This window comes from Mobula hypostoma, chromosome 10, assembly GCF_963921235.1.
Source record: "Mobula hypostoma chromosome 10, sMobHyp1.1, whole genome shotgun sequence".
Taxonomy (NCBI): domain Eukaryota; kingdom Metazoa; phylum Chordata; class Chondrichthyes; order Myliobatiformes; family Myliobatidae; genus Mobula; species Mobula hypostoma.
In genome coordinates this window covers 112,529,780-112,551,018 of record NC_086106.1, presented here as the reverse complement: position 1 = coordinate 112,551,018, position 21,239 = coordinate 112,529,780, and the positions used below count along the sequence as shown (strand labels likewise).

The window sequence follows — 21,239 nt, the reverse complement described above, 5'->3', positions numbered from 1 at the left end:
AAGTAAGTGAAGTGGCAGTTGAGAGCACTTTGATTTAGTACTATTAGTTTTAATATAGTTATAGAAAAGGATAGATCAGCTCCACAGGTTAAAGGACTGAATTGGTGCAGGGGCAACTTTGAGGGTATGAGGTAGGATCTAGCTGGGGTTAACTGGTTGACTACTTAAAGGCAAAGGAACAGTTGGAAAGTGGGAGGCTTTGAAATAGGTCATATCATAGCGCGTGCGGCCTCTCCGGTGAATGATATCTGTATTTGTTAAGTAGGGTACCGTGCACAATTCTAATTTGATGGAGACAGACGTGAGAGCACAGAGGAACATCTGGAGAAACTTCTGAAATGCCCACTTCGCTGCCGCTGCTACTGTGTGGTCCGGAATCTCCAGAGCAGAAGGCCTCTGAGTCCTCAGCTTTGCCCGTTTCGGTGGCCGGGATGAGGTCAAAGTTGCTCGGCAGAGGATGGCGCTCAGGAGGCTGTATCAGAGGGTCTGGTCGGAGGCTCAACGTTTTTGGACGGACTCAAGAGTCGGCTGTGGTCGGGTGCTTCCAATGCACTGGCAGTTGTCGGTGCCTGGAAGTTTATGGCAGGGAGAAGTTCTCCCTTTCTACCGCCTGCTATCGGGGACTCGGGAGTCGATCGGGACTTGAGACTTTTTTTTTAAACCGTGCCCATGGTCTGCTCTTCATCAAATTATAGTATTGCTTTGCACTGCTGTAACTATATGTTATAATTATGTGGTTTTGTCAGTGTTAGTCTTTGGTTTGTCCTGTTTTTTTTGGTGATATCACTCTGGAGGAACATTGTATCATTTCTTAATGCATGCATTTCTAAATGACAATAAATGAGGACTGAGTGGCCTCATAATCTAATCTAATCTAATCAAGTACCTAGGGCCAGCACTGTCCTATTCGGGTGAAGGCTAAACATTCCAAGTACAGTGAACCCTAGCGGACAAGTGGTATTGAGTTCTGGTCAGGATAAAGAAAAAAACATACATCACTTCTAGGCTGCTGGGTTTGAAAGAATCCCTTAAAGAATATAAAAATGTTTAAAACCAGATTTAGAAGTTCTCCAGGGAAAAAAAGTCCTAACCTATTTAATTTTTCCTTCTAACTCAGGTCCTCAGTTCTTGGTAACATCCTTGTAATTTTTTTCAGTACCCTTTCAATCTTATTTGTATCTTTCCTGCAAGTGACCAGAACAACACACAATAAAAGATCTCACACGAGGCTCACAAAAAGAGCCAGAAGGTGAATCTATATTTATCATCTCCCACTGGATGTTCTGAGCGACACACAGAGGGTTAAGGTGCACCTGCTGCCGATCCGGAATCGCCAGAGCACAGAAAGGAACCTCAGCTGTTCGACTGTGAGAACATCAAAGCAAACGTTCATCAGCAGGAAGCCGCTGGACAACTGCAGAGTCCAAAAAGTAAACGGGTGTGCAATATTACCATCCTCGTACAAAAACTTCCTTCAAGTGATCATCACAGAAAATAGAGGGGCTAGTTGTCCCAGGCTGACAAGATCTACATGGCTTTCGTGTAATCCCATTTGTAGAATCCTAAAGGAATCATTACTTCTCACAGATATCAATAGTGTGTTCATTCAAGACCAGTAAGATGTTCTCCTAAGGGGTTATTCCTTTAATGGAGAATGCGTGTGCGTCACTTTGTTTAACATAGGGAGGTTGAAACACAGACAGCCACGACGCGGTTCTTGACAGATCAGGGTCACGGTCCAAAGGCATGGAATACAAAATGACTGGGGGCAATTTGCTGCTACAGACTTCCTCGGCCTTCACTGATGCTGTGACTTGTCATCATCTTCTGCCAGTTCCACTATTAAGGTCTTGGATGAATTGCTCTTTTGCAGGAACCTCCCCCTTTACCTTACCAGCAAAGGTGACCCTACCAGGAGCTAAACTCCAGACGGCATCACTCTTGGGATGTCAGGACTCACAAGCCTGTCCAACACGACAAGGTGACGATCCATGGAGAATATACTTCTAATAGATATAGTACAGGTGGCAGGGTGGGGATACGTCTCAACCAAAGGAGATGTAATAAGACCATAAGATATAGAAGCAGAAGCAGGCCATTTGGCCCATCGAGTCTGCTCCGCCATTCAATCATGGGCTGATCCAATTCTTCTAGTCATCCCCACTCCCTTGTCTTCGCCCCATACCCTTTGATGCCCTGGCTAATCAAGAACCTATCTATCTCTGCCTTAAATACACCCAATGACTTGGCCACCACAGCTGCTCATGGCAACAAATTCTACAGATTTACCACCCTCTGACTAAAGTAATTATGTACTCCTTCCGTCTGCTAGCCTGCAGGTCACGCTTGGGCAAGGTGTATCACCTGCTTAGCCCCTGAGGCATGGTCATGTGAAGCTATGGGGACAGCGGCTAGATGGTCATATGAGCAGCTGGTGCATATGACAGATCCTGGTTATGCAAGCACTGACACCAGGCAGACAATCTCTGAAGAGTATTGATAATGGCTGGGGTCACCCGTCTTGTAAAGACACTGCCCAGAAGAAGGCAATGGCAAACCACTTCTGTACAAACAGTTGCCAAAAACAATTATGGTCATGGACAGACCATGACTGCCTATGTCTTATGACACGGCACCTAACGATGATGACCAATCAATGGATTTATGACAATGAAGCCAAGCTTACTTCCAGGGCTGTTTATTTGACAAAGTAATTGACACACATTTCGTATTTTACAGAGATGACTCTTAAGCAATGCTTCTTTTGAATGGAGTGATCAGCAGAAGCCATATTCAGGGCAATAAGGTCAATGCTGGTGAACTAATACTTCAAACAGGAAGACGTGCGATACGCAGGAATGACTAGCCAGACCAGCTCATTAATGTTACTGGGAAAGTAATTATGTCACTAAATCCTACCAGATAGAATCAATTAGCCCCACTGCCATCGACTTAGCAGGTTCCAGCTGGACATGAAACAGGAAGCCCATCAGTGCTCTATTGCCAGTTTTAGTAACATCCTTATGAACAGATGGCAAGTGCAGTGTTAAGGATATGGGAACCTATTCCCAAATCCTCCAGACTTCAGCAAGGGAAGAGACATAATACTTTCATATTCAATGGGGAGGAATGAGCAGTTGACGTTTTGGGCCGAGACCCTTCATCAGGACTGGAAAGGAGAGGGGAAGACGCCAGAATAAGGAGGTGGGAGGAGGAGCAGAACACAAGCTGGCAAGTGAAGGTTGAAACTAGGTGAGTGGAAGAGGAGGGATAAAGTGAGAAGCTTCCTTTTCTACCGTTGTCCACTCTCCTCTCCTATCAGATTCCTTCTTCTTCAGCCCTTTACCTTTCCCAGCCACCGCCTGCCAGCCTCTCACTTCTCCACATCGCAAAAACGCAAACCTGGTCGTGCCTTGAAAAGATTAGCTTTATTTGTCACATGCACACTGAAACATCGAAACGTTCAGTGAAGTGCGTTATTTACATCATCGCTTATGATGTGATAGGGATAGCCCACAAGTATCGCCACACTTCCAGCACCAACATAGCATGCCCACAACAAGTTGTAGAGTAAAGGGCCTTGATTACTTGATTAGTAAGGGCATCGATGTTGTCATGGGGAGAACAAAATGCCTCACAGACAGTGGCGATAATCGAACCCCAATCAAAAGCACCTAACCCATCTGACCAACACCCCATCCTCTCTATCCCCTTGCCCCCATCCAACCTGAGAGGTTGCCAAGGCCAAGGGCAAGCTTTTGCTGTGCAGGACAGGAATACCCTCAGAAGGCCAGCTGTGCCTAAACCAGGCCAACAAGGGCTCAGGCTGATGTAGGATATTCTGGCCCCTTGCCAAGCATGGAAGGCACTTCCAATGTAGGTATAATTGTGGTTTAATACCAATCACTGTCTGCAAGGAGTCTGTACGTTCTCCCCGTGACCATGTGGGTTTCCTCCGGGTGTTCCTGTTTCATCCCACATTCCAAAGACGTATGGTTGGGGCTGGTGAGCTGTGGACAGGCTATGTTGGCACCGGATGCATGGTGACAGGTGCAGGCTGCCCAGTGCAGGTTGATTTGATACAAACACCACATTTCACTGTACGTTTCTCTGCACGTGACAAATAAAACTAATCTTATCGTACAAAGAAAGTGTGAAAATCTTTGCGAGCATTCTAAGTTCTCTGAATAAATCAGCCACAAAGTGCAGGAGCAGGGAGGAAAAGAAAGATTTCAGACCTGCTATCTGCTGAATATGACCTTGATGATTTTATGGTATGAAAATTAACCAGACTGCAAGACGTTATCATGCAGTTGGACACACAAGCAGCTGTGAGGGTGTACAGGATACTCAAATCACAGGAAAAGAGCAGATGTGGTCTAGCAGCCTAGGACCATGTAAGATATTAACCAAACCCCAGCTAAAGCACCATGTCATTGCACGACAGGAAGGAGCCAGATAAGCGTGCACAGGAGATTTATCAGGATAGTTCCACAGCTGGAAATTGTAAGTTTTGAGGAACTTCTTCACTCAGAGGGCAGTGAGAGTGTGGAATGAGCTGCCAGTGGGAGTGTGGAATGAGCTGCCAGTGGGAGTGTGGAATGAGCTGCCAGTGGGAGTGCTGGGTGCGGGTTCATTTTCAATATTTAAGAGAAATTTGGGCAAGCGGGGTATGGAGGGCCATAGTCCAGGTGCGGGTCGATGGGACGAGGCAAAGTAATAGTCTGCATGCACCAGATGGGCTGAAGGATCTGTTTCTGTGCTGAGGTGCTCGATGACTCTATGAGAGTCATTTGGAGCTAAGACTGAGGAGTGACTTTATGGAGGTGCTTAACATTATCTTCAGGCCAGACAGGGTAAAGCAATAATGAAAAAAATAGATTTAATTCATTGATAGATGGTTAGAGGGAAATTGAGTAAAATGATTCAATGCAATAAAATGGGAGCATTTCAAACTCCCTTCCTAAATATGTGGAGGCCCAACCCCTCAGCACATATAAAAGTATAAGATGAATGCTTCAACTGTCATAGCCTGCAGAACTATGGATAGTTTCCAGCTGGCATGGACCAATGGGCTGAATGGCCTCTTTTGTACTAAATATTTATTTGGTTTTGTGATTTCAATTTACCATCATTGAACTTACCCTCTCCATAACTGAATTACTCTCTTACCACTTTAACCAGCAGCTTATACAATGCACAATTTCTGCAAGATAAGAATAATGAATATCTCCTGGCTTTTAGATTTTCTTTTGCAAAAATAAATTGGTGCATTCATATTCATGTTACTTAACTGACTGAGGTCATATTATCACACCTACATGCAGTGGCTGTCTGCAGTGCCCCCACTGATGAAACAGGGTTATTGCAGCATGACATGCAGTTCTATAACAAAAAAAAATCAACAAAATCTCTTACTCTTAAAAAATGGGTAATCTGCATCCTGCTAATACCATACCCCATCACTCAAAAACTGAGCTTTGTCTGCTCAATACTATAGGACACTGACCACTAACACAAAAGATTCTGCAAATGCTGTAAATCTTGGCGAGAGGAATTCAACAAGTCAGGCAGCAGTTATGAAAGAGAATAAACAGGTGCCGTTTTGGACTGAGACCCTTCATCAGGACTCTGATGACGATCTTGATGAAAGATCTCAGCCTGAACTGTCAACTGTTGACACTCCTCCCGTAGATGCTGTCCGACTGCTGAGGGCATTGAGTATTGTTGTAAAAAGATATCTAATTACATATTTTCATTATTTGACTTGTAAACAGCAAAAGAAATTATCCAATTGGAGACACAAAAGACTGCAATGCTGGAATCAGGTGTAACAACCTGCCGGAGGAACACAGCAGGTCAAACAAACACCATGAAGGAAAATGAACTGTCAATGATTCTGACTTAAGGCGGCCACAATCATCCTAACACCCAAGAAAAATAAGGTAGTGTGTCTTAACGACTACAGCTCAGAGGCTCGGACATCCTTTATCATGAAGTGATTTTTGGGGCTGGTCATGGCAAACCTTTGACCCTCCGCAATCTGTCTACTGCCAAATAGGGCCACAGTGGATGCCCTCTCCCTAACACAACACTCATTTCTGGAGCATTTGGACAGTAAAGACACTACATTAGACTACAGCCCCACCTTTAATACTGTATTTCATGCAAACGCATCTCCAAACTCCTTGATCTATGCCTCAGCACCTCCCTTTGGAACTAGATCTTTGATTTCCTAACCAACAGACCACTATCAGTAAGGATAGGCAGCAATATTTCCCCCATAATTATCCACAACACTTGTGCCCCACCTCCTACTTTACTCACTGAACAGACATGACGGCATGGCCAGCTTCTACTCTAAGTCCATCTATTAGTTTGCAGAAGACAGCATCATGGTAGAATGAATCTCAAATAATGATGGGTCAGAGTACAGGAAGAAGATACGGAGCCTAATGGGATGGTGTTATGACAACAACCTCAAGTCAGCAAAACAAAAGAGCTGGTCGTTGACCAGGAAATGGGGGGGGGGGCATACCCACTCCTAGTGACACCAATTATGCTGAGATCAAGGCGGTTGAAGGTTTTAAGCTCCTTAGTGTTAATATCACTAATAGAGTGACCTGTTTCCAACCACATAGTCGCCATGGCCAAGAAAGTGTGCCAGCACCCTTACTTCCTCAAAAAGCTGAAGAAATTTGGGCTGCCCCTTTTCTGATCAATGTACCGAGAAAGCATCCTCTCCACACACATCACAGCTTGGTACAGCAACCACTCTGTCCATGACTGTGAGTGAATTCAGAGAGTCAGGGACAGAGTTCAGCACATCACGGAAACCGAACTCCCCTCCACAGACTCTGCCTACACTTCTCACTCCCTTGGTAAAGTAGATCCCACACACCCTGTACATATCATTTCTCCCCGCCTCCAATTAGGTAAAAGCCTGAAAGCACCCACTACCTGGCTCAAGGACAGATCTTATCCCCCTGTTATAAGACTACCACCATTCCCCAAGTATGGACTCTTGACCTCAAGATCTACCTAGTAATGGTTGTGCACCTTTCTCTTTCCTGGGCCTGTACTTCCTCTGGAACTCTAACAGGTCTGCAAACTGTTATTGTTTTCCCTTGTACTACCTCAGAAAAACTGATGTAATGAAATGATCTGTACAGATGGCATGTAAAACAAAGCTTATTTTTTACTGTACCTCAGTACATATCATTATAATACCCCAATTTTCCTTGGAATGTAGAAGACTAAGACACGGTTTGATAGAGGTATACAAAATTAGGAGGGGTAATGCAAGCAGGCTTTTTCCACTAAAGTTGGATGGGACTATAACCAGAGGTCACGGTTAAAGGCGAAAGGTGAAAAGTTTAACGGGAGTATGAAGGGAAACTTCTTCATTCAGAGGGTCGCGAGATTGTGGAACGAGCTGCTGGCCAACACAGGTGGTGCATGTGAGCTTGATTTCAACATTTAAGAGAAGTTTGGATAGGTGCACAGATAGTAAGAGTATGGAGGGCTATGGTCCAGGTGCAGGTAGTTTAAATGGCTTGGCATGGACTAGATGGGCTGAATGGCCTGTTTGTGTGTTGTACCATGACTGCAAGAGAATAAAAGGCATCAAGGCATCAAAACCGATGTCCAGTTAATTTGGTTTGCAATGATATTCCTTTGCTGCTAGTTTTCTAACACTTCCTCTATGTAAATCGTCATTTGGTTAGTTATTCAATTGTAAATAATACCATTTTACCTTTTTACTGGGGAATTACTTTATATAAGTCTTTCATTTTCCTCACTTCTCCCCCTCTAATCTTTGAGTTTCTTTTCTCTTTTAAAAAAAAGGGCAGAGAAATAACATCTCCCACTCTTAGCTGATGGTCACCCAGAGGAATGTGAAGACAGTGACGTACAACTCATACTAGCATTTTCTACCCGTGTCATACTCGACCATCCCTCCCTAACCCCACGCTGATTATCTGAGGTGAAACAGTGTTCCATTGTTCAACAGAAAATGCTGTAATTCTGCAATACCTGAGGGAGTGGTGTAATGGTAGACTAGACACTCGTTTTCTAAAATTATAAATGCCTGCATTTTCCCACTTAGTTTACATGAAGGTACCTCATTTGCTTCAGTAGAACTTGATCATGGTGTCTGCCTCCCTCTTTATTAAACATGGAAGAGACCCAAAGTAAACTACAGTTTGGAATATAATCAAATGGTTCAGCTAATTCATGTAATCATGAATAGATATCTGAGAGTACAGTACAGACTACAGTGAAATTGAGGGTTTGATTTACCATCAATCTTAGGTGCAAGATTTTGTTTGAACTTTATTCAGTCTGTCGTTGTGTGTGATTGGGTCAGGTGAATCACAAGGGTCCCTGTTGACTCAGTTCTCAGAGACAGCTTTGCAAATGACCTCATCAGAATTCCAAATGCTCTGCATTGTCCTATGCTGAGCAGTACAACTGTGTGAAAATTTTAAGAAAGCACAGGCCCAGGTGATGGTGATCGAGTCCAACTCAGTCAAATAGTTAACTAATGCCTTTTGTGCAGTCTCACCCAGATTAAATGTGAAGCAAATAGTAAATATCCTGCATTCATAAAATCTTGAAAGAGATTGTATCTTTCCATGCAAATGCATAGGGGTCAAGATTTAAACTAAAGCTGTCATCTGAAACCAGAGATGTTAAGAAACAAGCACTCATAATTTAGTTTGAAATGTGGGACAGTCTACACCAATGAACTCACATGATAAAAAAAATCTTTAGCACTTAATACAACACAGAGTCCTTTCAGCCATTGGAATCTCATGCCCGTCCCCAAAAGTAAAATCCCATCAGTCTCAACTCCCACCCCCAACCTTTCCTATTTCTTTGTTGCCCTACAAATTACTCTCTCTCACAAGCCCCAATTCCCCTTTTTACCACCTACCTGAGGTAAAAACAAACTAGCAGTTGCCAGTCAGCCAACCAACAAATCCTTACAGAAACAGGAGCAACTAGAGAAAATACATACTGTATGACCACTACGAGAAATTGCAAACTCCACAGTGAGCCAAGGGTTGAAATCATAGAAGAGCTTTCTGGATCTGTGAGGTAGCAGTGTGAACAGCTTCACCATTAATATCTCTGCAGCAATAACTCTCTTAGGGAACACAGGAGGATCTCCTTACCCAGTGACCAATCAGGATGCAGATCTCAAAATAAGACTGTATTGTTGAGCATAAATACATTCAAGGGACAGCTAGAAAACACAAATACACTGACTAATCATTTCATTAGGTGCATCTGTAAACCTGCTCATTAATGCAAATATCTAATCAGCCAATCGTGTGTTAGCATCTCAGTGTATAAAAGCATACAGACATGCTCAAGACCAAACATCAGAATGGAGAAATAAATGTGATCTAAGTGACTTTGGGCATGGAATGACTGTTGGTGTCATATAGGATGGTTTGAGTATCACAGAAACTGCTGATCTCCTGGGATTTTTACGGACAACAATTTCTAAAGTTTACAGAGAACTGTGTGAAAAACAAAAGCAGCCAGTGAGCAGCAACTCTGTGGGTGAAAACATTTTATTAACACGAGAGATCAGAGGATGATGGTCAGATTGTTTCAAGCTGACAGGAAGGCAACAGTAGCTCAAATAATCACGTGTTACAACAGTGGTGTGCAGAAGAACATCTCTGAATGTACAACATGTCAAACCTTAATATGGATGAGCTACAACAGCGGAGGACCATGAACATGCACTCAGTGGCCACGAGATACTTAGAAAAGTGGCCACTGAGTGTACATTGACAGAAACAGATAAGAGAAATGGAAGGAGGCTTCAATGGAGCATTAGCATCATCACTGGTAGATGGGCCAAGGGCCAATTTTTAATCTGTATGTTCTGTATAACAAAACCCATTGGTTTGTCATCAATTGCAATCGATATTTACGTAATTATCCTTAAAGTCTATTCTTAAATAATTAAAAACACATAAAAGCTACTTATTTGTCTACATTAATCCCATGTACATGTTGAGATACAAACAATATAAATGTGAGTTTATCTAGTTACAACATTCAATCTTAAATGGAAATCATTGTATCTACCAAATATTTTTCATGGCAGTACTGATTTGTTACTGTTAAGCTATAATCAGCTTGTGTAACTGCTGTTTTACTCATGATGTCTTACTAGTAGCACATTCCTTTTCAGGGGAAGTTTATCCTGGGTTAGTCTAAGCAGCAAAAATAAACTATGGTAATGTGTGAAAATGGGACCAATTCATACAAATGTGCTAAAATCAACTACTATTGACGCCAATTTAGTGTTCGTTCTTAATGAATGGTTGTTTAGAAAGCAGATCTGACTATGAGTTAATATCAGAACATTAACCTTGCCTCATGACCTCTGTGTGTAAATGTACTTCCCTCTATTGACCAGAACCACATGCGACTAGGCAAATTCTAGGTCCAGTCATTGAATGTGCACAGAACAGTGACCACCGTTTAAGTGGGACAGCACTTGTTTTAGTGCCTCTCAGCCATTGTGTCCACCATTACTGATCAGTGATCTTATCAGAGATAGTAAATCAGCCGCCAGCATTCGTCACCTGGACGCACAGCCAAACATTGACCCTGAAGACGGCCAATGCCCATGTAAATATTTAACACAATCACTACCTGCAGAAGAGAAGAATAAGTAACACAGCACTTGATCCTTCCAGAATTCACCATTCTTAAAGACATCATGACTTTCACATGGACAGGTGCTTGTGAATTAGCGAATATGCTAAGAAGAGTTTGGTATTTGACATTTGTTTTTAGTCAAACCTAATCTGAGAAATAACCCTGCAGTTCATGAATATCACTGCCTAATTGCTTACAGTTAAGATTAATTTGTGTTGCTTTTGCTTGTTTTGTCACTTTGTATGCTCTGTTTCATTGTGTTGGTCTGAGCGTTGTGGGTATGCTATGTTGGTATCAGAACGTGTGGCAACACTTGCCAGCTGCCCCCAGCACATCCTTGGGTGAGTTGGCCATTAACACAAATGCTGTGTTTCACTGCATGTTTTGATGCACATGATAAATAAATGAATCTGTATATAAACTATTACTCACAGTGGCCACACTGCTTAATAAGGATTCTGATGCCACAATTAATTGAATCATTACACATTGTAAAGCAAAGCCACACAAAGAAAGCAAAGGGTCAGGTTCTATCCCAGGACTGAGCCAAGCTGACAAATCTCAGCAGGAAACAGAGGAACATGTTACTGTTGGCATAACACAAAGTCTATGGAAGGGGATTCCCAGAAAGACATCTTACTCCTGATAAAGTGTAAAGTGCAAAATAGAATTGAGTTACATAAACACACACAAATGCTGGAAGACCTTCATCAGGTCTTGGCTCAAAAAAATCAACTGTTTATTCTTCTCCATAGATGCTGCCTGACTACTGAGTTCCTCCAGCATAGTTTGTGTGTGTTTTACTCTGGATTTCCAGGTTTTGCAGAATCTCTTGTGTTTATTAAGTTACATTATTCAAGACAACTAAAATATGCAAAGTTAAAAAACGCACCCTTTATGTCTCAATGGAAAGAAAAGCTTACTTTTACATTTTATTTATTTATCTATTTATTTAGAGATACAACGTGGAACAAGCCTTTCCAGCCACCGGGATGCGCTGCTCAGCGACCCACCGATTTAATCTTGGCCCAACCATAATGACGAATTAACCTACCGACCGGTGTGTCTTTGGACAACGGCAGGAAACCGGCACATCCGGAGGAAACCCATGCACACACGGGAAGAATGTATACCTTCATTACAGAGGATGCCATAACTGAACTCCGAAATCTCATGCCCCCAGGCAGTGCTAGCATCATGCAAACTGCTGCACTCCCATGACGATGCCTTTCACATTCTGTTCGGGACAACTCAAGCACCTTGTTGCCAATAAAATGTATGGCAGGAGTTTCCAATCTTCTTTATGCCATGGACCAATACCATTAGGCAAGGGTCAGTGAACTCCAGGTTGGGAGCCCCTGATATAGTCACACTGATGTTTTGTCCCATTAAGTGGTGACAGGTATAACCATGTAAGACTCTGATTTCTGAGGGGGGCACAGTAGCATTGTGGTGAGCACAATGCTTTACAGCTCAGGTGACCCAGGTTTTATTACCGCCCCTGCCTATAAGGAGTCTGTACATTCTCCCCATCACCGCATGGGGATTTCCTCCTGGTGCTCCAGTTTACTCCAACAGTCCAAAGCGGTACCGGTTGGTAGGTTAATTAGTCATTGTAAATTGGGGATTGCCAGGAGCCACAGCTTGATAAATTAAAAAAATAACAGCAATCCATTTGTTGCTAGCAGGTTCCGGAGAGACACACTGACTAACCCAATTGTATGTTCTCTGGCCGTTACCCTCAGTATTTGATTGGCTGTTATAATAGTCACTCATCCTTGCCTAATAAGCAGGCAGAACACTAAAGTATGTGCATTTCCCTGTGTATTTAATCAATGGTCAAACTGATTTCTATCCACTGCGTTGCCATAGGGATCTCACCCAGGTGTAGGGTTTACCCCATGGCTTGCTATTAAGAAATGACTCTGTGAAGTACACGCTGATGATTTTAACCGATTGTAAACTTGCCAGTGTCAATATACCACACCAGTGACAGCTTTTAACCAAAAGGCTAACAACATTGTTCCAGCGCAATTCTTGAACAAAAATAATTTCCCCATCAACTCCTTACCTGAACCCATTCTTTAAATGATTATTTAAAATTTCCTGAGAGAGTTCACCTCTCAGGTACAACATGTTAACGACTATTTACAAAGGAGTATTAGAAACATGCTTCATTTCTTTTACCTTTAGCAAACCAGATTCCTTTTCCCAAAAAATATTTGAAATTAGTTTTTTTAAAAACAAAAAAAAACCACATTATCATGTCTCACAATCAATAAAGCACATCCTCAACCGTAGCTGTTGTATATTCAAAATTATCCATGGAGGTTAGATACACCCATAACATCACAAAGAATTTGAAAGCCTTGTTTCACAGATTTCTTGTGGGGATACATTTAGGCGGTTGAGAGAATTGGTATTTACGGGGGGTGGGGGGGGGGGAGAGAGGAGGGGAGAACCTCTTGCCGGAGTCAAGACAATATGTAGTTGAAGCATTTATCACGAACAGCTCGCTCAAACGTAAGAAAATCGTCCTCCACATAAACTCACCGCTCGGACAAGATCAGCAACCAGGCAACCCAGGACTATTAGCAGAATTCTGTAAAGAAGTTTTAAAAGGTTCAGTAGGCAGCATCAGAACCTGCTCTGAGAGCACCCACAACAGTTATAAGCGAGGTAGCTCTTACTCCTGCACGGCTGCAGGTTTAAAGTTTCTAACAATTTTTGCTCGATTCCTGAGAATTCTCACTTACCCGCTTCTCATCTTGATGGAGGTTGGAACTCTCGCTGCCGAACAGGAGATTTCAGGGATGCCTTCTAATCACCTCCGAACGATCGAATTGTGTTGCCTCGGTCATTGAAAGATCACCGACTCTCTACGCACCATCTTCGGCGGGGGTGGGGGTGGGGGGGGGGGAGAGAATGCATGAATTTGAATTGCAAAGTAACGGAGCGAAGAGAAACACACACCGAATAGATTAAAGAATAAACACTACCTCACGATGGTAAATAAAAACGGAACGTGTACGCGGCTAAGTAGAGAGTATAATCGGAACACACGCGGAACCTTATCTCTCCGTCTCCGCCAGAGAAATCGATGCAAGCATTTACGGTCCGGGACTCGGGAGAGGTGCTGGGGGAAGGGGGAGGAGTCTTCATACTGAACCTTTTAGAAAGAACCCCCCCCCCCGCCCAATTTACAACATATTACAGTCTCACTCCAAAAATAGGAGCAAGTGTATTAGTACGATTAGACCAACAGTAGCAGAACGCCCAAGTAACTAGTTCTACAATGTTAGCCGATGTTTTAATAAATTGTTTAACATATTATACTCACTTCTTTATCATTATCAGCAAGCTATTTTCCCTAAGCCACCCTCAGCCTCCAAAGAACTCTTTGAATTCCTTGCTAACGCTATTGTAGGTTCTTTAATATAACCGCTAAAGTAAAATAGTTCCACACAAAGAAGTTTGCTAAACTTCCCCCCCTCCCTCCCAGTCCGCTAAAATAATCAAAGTTGTGCGGAAAAAAAACAATAGAGGAGATGTATGTGGAGGGAGGGGGGGTTGTTGAAGACTGGAGCAGTGTGACGGGGCGGGGCGTCACGTCCCATTTGCCTTTTCGAGGTGATTTGATCTATTGCTCGACTCCCTCCACCTCGAACGCATCATTTTTTTTTGCGTGATTGCCGAAGGATTCTGGAGACAGAGGAGAGCGTGCGGGCTGCTTAGAGAGAGGACAGAGAGAGAGAGAGATTTTGTGAAAGGGAGAGGTAGATTGAGAGAGAGAGAGGAAGCAGATAAATGTAGCACACTCACTGAGTTTCTAACAGGCTCCTTTGATTTTATTCTCTCTCTTGCTTTAAACAGCTTTATTCTTTTTCCCCATTTCCAAATAGAACATGCGTGGATGTGCAAAGTTAGTCAGTTGATCAGTCTCTTGTCGAGAGCCAGAAAATGAAGTTTGGAAAATATTTTACCTTTCCTGCTCTAATCTTCTCGCTATCGTTGCTAACAACTTTGGTGAAGAACTCTGAGGCAGCGGTGAGTACCGTTTCTGTTTTCTCTACACTTAAGAAAAAGTATCCAGGATCATACCTACGATATTGAGAAACAGCAGAAAGGAATCAGGGGAACTGTTTCGTTTTAACTGGGGGGGTATAATCGTTATTATTTGGAATCGCGTGTTACTAACAACGCCAAAGAACCACATTGAAATGGCAAAAGACAGTATTGATTTGACTTCTGCAAGGCGATGGGGAACAACAACCGACTCGTAACATTCACTGGAAAAGGTTACTGTTGTATCTGGCTGCTTGTAATGGTGGATCGGGTCTACTCTGTTCCGCTTCTCTGGATTATCAGCGGCTCGGCATTAGGTGAGGAATTGACATTTCATTTATTCTTTTTCGCGTAGAAGTGCAAATGTATGGACAGTTTCCCTTTCCCCACCACCTCCCCTCAGACTAATCGATGCAAACTGCTTCCCAATGAAGTGTGTGTGTGGGGGGGGGGGGAAGAGTTCAGTCAAGAGAAATGGAAAAAAAATGCTCGTTTGTACTCTTTGATCGTTATCTTTTGTCTGTCTGATTCCTGTCAAACGTAGCCCCTGCTGGACTGAAGAGTCCAGGGGAAAGACGGTTTTCTCTGTCTCTTCCCCGCTGGCTGCGCTGACGGGCGTGTGGATATCCCCGTGCGGTGGCGAAGTGCGAAATATTCCCGCTGGACACGAGTAACTCCAGCCGGCTTTTGTTGCGCTGTTTCGGACCGTGTTCCTCCTTCGGGTCCTTCCCCATCAGAACTCAGCGTTGCTTTGTGTGGAGATGCGATTGACAGGAAGGTTGTCAGTGCCAGGCAATTTAAACCGTGCAGGGAAAGCAGGACTCGTCCCTGATATCAAACAAAAAGCCCGCCTTTACATGGAATAGCATCTTAAGGAGCCAATACGCCAGTCTGTACGCTGACGAACGGTAGGCAAAAGGCATCTGTCCTGATGGTTTCACTGCGAAACAATCTTAGCCAGTTGACACAGCGTGTTCCAAGCGTGAGGGCTTGCCTCTGGAAACTTTGCAGTGTTACCTGCTGTTGTACTGGTATCTACAGATCAGAGAGGGGTGGAGGGATGGGAGAAGATGCTACAGAAATTCTCAGAATGCAGAAACAATGTGAGATTGACTACGGAAGCTTTAAAAAAAACTTTAAGTTGTGGTTGCTCGATAATAATGTTTACAGCCATTGTTGCCTCCGTGAGATGTTTCAGGGAGATGGAATTTGTTCGATGGAATATCTCACCATCAGACAAGATACTAATTTGTCTCTCGAGACCGAAGGCAGTGGGACCAGTCCCACTCCGGAGACCAGTCTATTACCACTAATAAAGGAGAGTGTTAATGGAGGCTTTAACCTAATCATGCATTCCACACCCTTCGCTTAGACGTACAAGATCCAATGGCATTGTTTTCCCCTAAGGAACAGAGAGAAATTTTCTTTGGCCTCCTGGCCAGTGTACAGCACAGTCACTGAACAAATGTTATGGTTGTCATTGTAATACTGGTCATGGGAGCTTGGGGGATATGGAAATTGCCCATCACAGTTCATACCTTCCGACAGTGTCTATACCACCAGAAGAAGTATTTCATTGGATGCGAAATGCGCTGGGACACTCTGTTCAGAGTGCTGCTGGTGCACAAGTTCAGATCTATTTGTTTATCAAGTACATCAGAACATGTGTCTTTCATTCCTTCGTCTATCTCTGTTCTCCTCCTCATCATATCATCTACATTTTGTTCTGCCTGTCTGAATTCCTGTCTCTTTAACTCTTGCCTCAGAGTAACAGTTGTGTAGAATACTTGTTCAATCATTTGGAAATAGTTGACTGTTTTAATTATGGAAGCAAGAAAAGGAAAGAAGGAAGTTGTTTTTAAGAATATTTACTTAATCATGTGGATTTGTGTAGAATTAGTGTAATATAGTGATGGTCAGTGTAGACTCAATAGGCCAAAGGCCTGTTTCCACGCTGTCTACCTGGCTTCTTCCTCTTCCAGTTCCAAACCCGAGGAAGAGTCTCAGCCCAAAACACCAACTCTTTATTCCTCCCCATAGATGTTATTAATCCCGGGAGAAATTAACCAATTTCCCCCGGGATTAATAAAGTTTGACTATGACTAGATGCTGCCCAACCTGCTGAAGTCGTCCAGAATTTTGTGTGTGCTGCTCCAGATTTCAGCATTTAATCTCCTATGCCATCTATGCTGTCTATGACATCACACTCAACATGGGTGCGTGCTCAAAAATCATTAAGGACCCCTGTCACCCAGGACATGCCCTCTTCTCATTACAACCATCAAGAATGAGGTACAGGAGACTGAAGACGCACACTCAACGATTCAGGAACAGCTTCTTCCCCTCTACCATCAGATTTCTGAATGGACATGAACACTATCTCACTACTTTTTTTCCTCTATTTGCACTACTCATTTAATTTAACTTTTAAAATATATATATCTTACTGTAAGTTACAGCTTTATTATAATGTATTGCATTGTACTGTTGCTGCTGTTACGTACCCCGTAACTGGGTTGCCAAACCAGCAGAAATGGATCACTCAGTTGGAGTCTGGATTACTAGAACTAAGGAAGTTTTATTAAAGAAACAAGCAACACAGTACTCTAATCAAAAGGATAATGAATGCAACAGTTCAGCAATGATAAACATACATGTACACAGAATTCAGATAACAGGATCAATCAAGCTCTATCGTTGTCTAGGGGTAAATGACCAGTTTCAAAGTGACGCAAAGTTCAGTTCAATTTAGTTCAGTTCAGTTCGCAGTAATCGCTGCCGTGGCGATGGACAGTGGGGAGAAGGAGAGAGAGAGCAAAAACGAATGTATATTCAAAACGACTTCCACACAGACCTTCGCAGTCAGCTGTCGGGTGAGTCTTTTGTGATGTCATCTGAGGTCACCGACCGTGACCCCTCTGTTTCCAGATACGATCGTTTCCCTGCTGTGAACCTGGCACCCAGGCAAGGGTGGACACACACCAGGTTCCCGCCGATCGTGCCTTTCCACCCTGTGCGTTTATGGCCCGGTACTTCCCACTGACTTGTGAGAGACGCACCGCTTCCAGGGTCTTGTTACCTTGGGTGTCGTGTGTGTCACCTTAGCGAACCTGTCCCTTTTTATCCCCCTGCTGGGGTATCACCTGTCCATCACTTCAAACAGTTCAGGGTTCAAAGGGGGAGCCGCTCTTGACAGCTCTCTTTCTGTTACTCTCTCTCCCCCGTCCTTTCATTACACATCTCCAAATGCTGCTCCATTGTTTTCCTTATCTCTCTCTCTCTCCTGAAGACAGGTGGCAGACCAACTGCTGATCCCACCGGTGCCAGCACAGGACAGCTACATCTTAATCTATGTGTATTCTTGTCACACTGCATAATGACAAGTTTCATGACATATGCCAGTGATAATAAACCTGATTCTGATGTAAAGAGTAGGATTACTCATTGTTAAGTGAATGCATGTTCCTTTTAAGGTGCTGTTACACATCCTGTGTTATCAGACCAAGTTTATTATCACTCTTTTATATGATATGATATTTGCTGGCAGCATTACATATAGATAGATACTTTATTGATCCCAAAGGAAATTACAGTGTCACAGTAGCATTACAGGTGCACAAGTATACAAATATACAAGTATTAGAAGAGAAGTAATAAAATTTTTTTTTTAAAGTTACGAGAAACAGTTTACCAGGAGAGGATCGTCACTTCCTCGGTTATTGGTTGACTCATTATAGAGCCTAATGGCCGAAGGTAAGAATGACCTCATATAGCACTCTTCGGTGCAGCGCAGTTGTGTAGGTCTATTACTAAAAGTGCTCCTCTGTTCAGCCAAGATAGCATGCAGAGGGTGAGAAACATTGTCCAGAAAGGCCAGGATTTTCTGTAGGGTCCTTTGTTCTACCACAGCCTCCAGTGTGTCCAGTTTGACTCCTAAACAGAGCTAGGCTTTCTGATCAGTTTAGTGAGCCTGTTGGCATCACCTGTGTTGATACCACTGCCCCAGCACAGCACTGCATAAAAGATTGCACTGGTGGCAACAGACCAGTAGATCATGTGAAGGAGAGGCCTGTATATTCCAAAGGGCCTTAGTCTCCTCAGGAAGTAAAAGTGACTTGTACACAGCCTCTGTGTTGGTTCGCCACTCAAGTCTGTCATCCAGTGCGCCTCTAGCTTGTAGCTTCTCACCACATCCACATCCTTGCCATCAACAGTAACAGAGAGCAGTGCCGGCTTGGTCTTCCTAAAGTCCATCACCACCATTGATGGTGAGCTGCAGATGATTCAGCTCGCACCATTTGACCAGGTCCTCCAGCAGGGCCCGGTATTCATCCTCCCGTCCTCCAAACTATTTATGACCCAACAGTGCAAAGTCACAAAATTATTACAATTTGCAAAATAAATAAATAGTGCAGGAACAAGAGATAATGAGGTAGTGTCCATGAGCCATTTAGAAATCTGATGGTGGAAGAGAAAAAGCTGTTTCTGAATTGTTGAGTGTAGGTCTTCATGTGTGATTTGAGCTTTTTCCTTCATTGAGAGCAAGTTGTGATAGCTGGCAAGATAAGTACTTATTGCCCATCCTCGGTAAGCCTTATGAAGATTGTGCTGAGCTACTTTCTCAATATTCTGCTGTCCTTGTGGTCTTAGGTAGATACTTTCAGGATCTGAACACAGCAACAAAGAAAGAACGGCGATATCTTTCCTTTGAGCATGATGTCATTTGCCTGGGTAAATTAAAACTGTTGCTTCCAGGCATTTCATGTGCTGGTGCTGCTGGATGAGTTTCGGAAGTGCTGAAGGAGCCTTGCTGTGTATCTTGTAAATAATGCACACTGTGCCATTGACATACATGTTGTGAAGATGGAGAGCAAATCATCACATTCTTCATCTAGGCCTTGTGTTCTGGCGCAAGAGTGTACAAATGTCGAGGTGAACCAATCCCTCAGACCTACCCTTTTTTAGGATAGGATAAGATGCCCTTCCATGAATGACATTTATGAAGCAAAGGTTTTTTTTTACAAAATATGAAGACGCGTAGTCCTCTTTTATTGTCATTTAGTAATGCATGCATTAAGAAATGATACATTATTTCCTCCGGTGTGATATCGCAAAACACAGGACAGAACAAGACTGAAAAAACTGACAAAACCACATAATTATAACATATATTTATTACAATGCAACAATACCATAACCATGAGCACAGTAGAGGCAAAGTTTCTCAAATGTCCCACATCTCATGCAGACGGGAGAAGGAAGAAAAACTCTCCTGCCATGCTGACCATAATCCGTCTCTGAATCATCCGAAAACTTCGAGCTCTGATCAGCTCTCTGACACCGAGTACTGAGCGCCATCTCTGTCCGAATGATTCGACCTCCTTCTCAGTCACCAAAGGCAGGCAAGGCCGGGGATTTTGAGGCCTACCCTCCGAAAGATTCCTGACCACGCAGTAACAACAGCAGCGAACAGGCATTTCAGAAATTTCTCCAGATGTTCCTCTGTGCTTTCACGTCCATTCTCCATCAAATCAGAATTGTCCACGGCCCCTATTTAACAAATACAATATCATTTTTCACTGGAAGACTGTGCACACGCAGGCGCGTCGCCATCTTCTCCTCCCGCCATTATATTACTCATTTTTTAAAAATTCTTGATTAATTAAACTAATTGAATTTAAATTTTCCAACTCCCTCATGAAATTTGAAATGTCCTCTCTGGGCTAATGGTCTAGAATGCAGCTGTTTGTTCAATTACAGCTGCAATCCATCATGTCTGCCTTTCTAGGGGAGGCTATATGGAAACTTTAGGTTACTCTGGGATAATAGCTGTAGGGATAAGATGCACCTTTGGGCTCCAGTCACTGGTATTGACCCTAGGACTAGCTAATGAGGGGATCCTAAACTCCAGGCCTCAAGCTCCCATTGATGATGGGACCTCAGACTCCAGACTCACCAATGACAGGGCCCCGAACTCCAAGTTCCGGATAGTCGTAGAGCAATTTGGATGCACATTTACTATCATAACGAGGAATACGCAGCAGCCAATTTTATCAGAGCAAGCTTCCATTAACATGACTGTGAAAGAGATCAGATAATCTGCTTCTTTTATAAATATCAGGTGATGCTTAAATATTAGGCAGGCTCCTAGGGAGAACTCCTCCATTCAATTTTAAAGTAACATCAACCCTATATCCCTACCTAGTGGGCATGCTTGCCTTGGCTTCATGTCTGACTTGAAAGAAGTGTTATGAGAGTGCAGCTCATACAGTTTCACACTGATTTGGTAGCCTTTAGCAACCACTGAGAGGAGGATTTACTTTGATTCATTGCTGATTTGCATTCCCTACTCCTGCCACTTTATTTGCCCATTCATCAGCTGGTGGAACATTAAGCTGCTTCTACGGTTGTGGGTTGTTAAAGCAGTTTTTCTTTTGATGAGAGCCTGTGTGCAGAATTGCTGCCAGTTCTTTAGCTGTGGA

The 21,239-nt window shown here is 43.2% G+C and overlaps 2 protein-coding genes across 6 annotated transcripts in view; one reads left to right on the top strand and one right to left on the bottom strand.

Annotated features, from left to right (window-relative positions):
• The window catches only part of col4a6 (collagen, type IV, alpha 6), a 469,192-nt gene extending 454,947 nt beyond the window's left edge, over positions 1 to 14,245 (bottom strand). For 3 of the 4 annotated variants that reach the window (XM_063061062.1, XM_063061060.1, XM_063061063.1), the window contains exons 1-3: positions 13,692 to 13,836; positions 13,449 to 13,582; positions 13,246 to 13,294 (exon numbers count right to left, since the gene is read on the bottom strand). In XM_063061062.1, the coding sequence (XP_062917132.1) occupies positions 13,246 to 13,294; positions 13,449 to 13,459 (60 nt within the window). In that variant the 5' untranslated portion in view covers positions 13,460 to 13,582; positions 13,692 to 13,836. Of the gene's footprint in view, positions 1 to 13,245; positions 13,295 to 13,448; positions 13,583 to 13,691; positions 13,837 to 14,032 lie in introns of those variants that run through there. The other variant, XM_063061061.1, reaches the window with a different exon arrangement.
• An 85-nt stretch (positions 14,246 to 14,330) lies between these two features.
• col4a5 (collagen, type IV, alpha 5 (Alport syndrome)) overlaps positions 14,331 to 21,239 on the top strand; it is a 314,426-nt gene continuing 307,517 nt past the window's right edge. The window contains exon 1 of one of the 2 annotated variants that reach the window (XM_063061058.1): positions 14,331 to 14,739. In XM_063061058.1, coding sequence (XP_062917128.1) covers positions 14,653 to 14,739 — 87 coding nt within the window. In that variant the 5' untranslated portion in view covers positions 14,331 to 14,652. Of the gene's footprint in view, positions 14,740 to 14,805; positions 15,075 to 21,239 lie in introns of those variants that run through there. The other variant, XM_063061059.1, reaches the window with a different exon arrangement.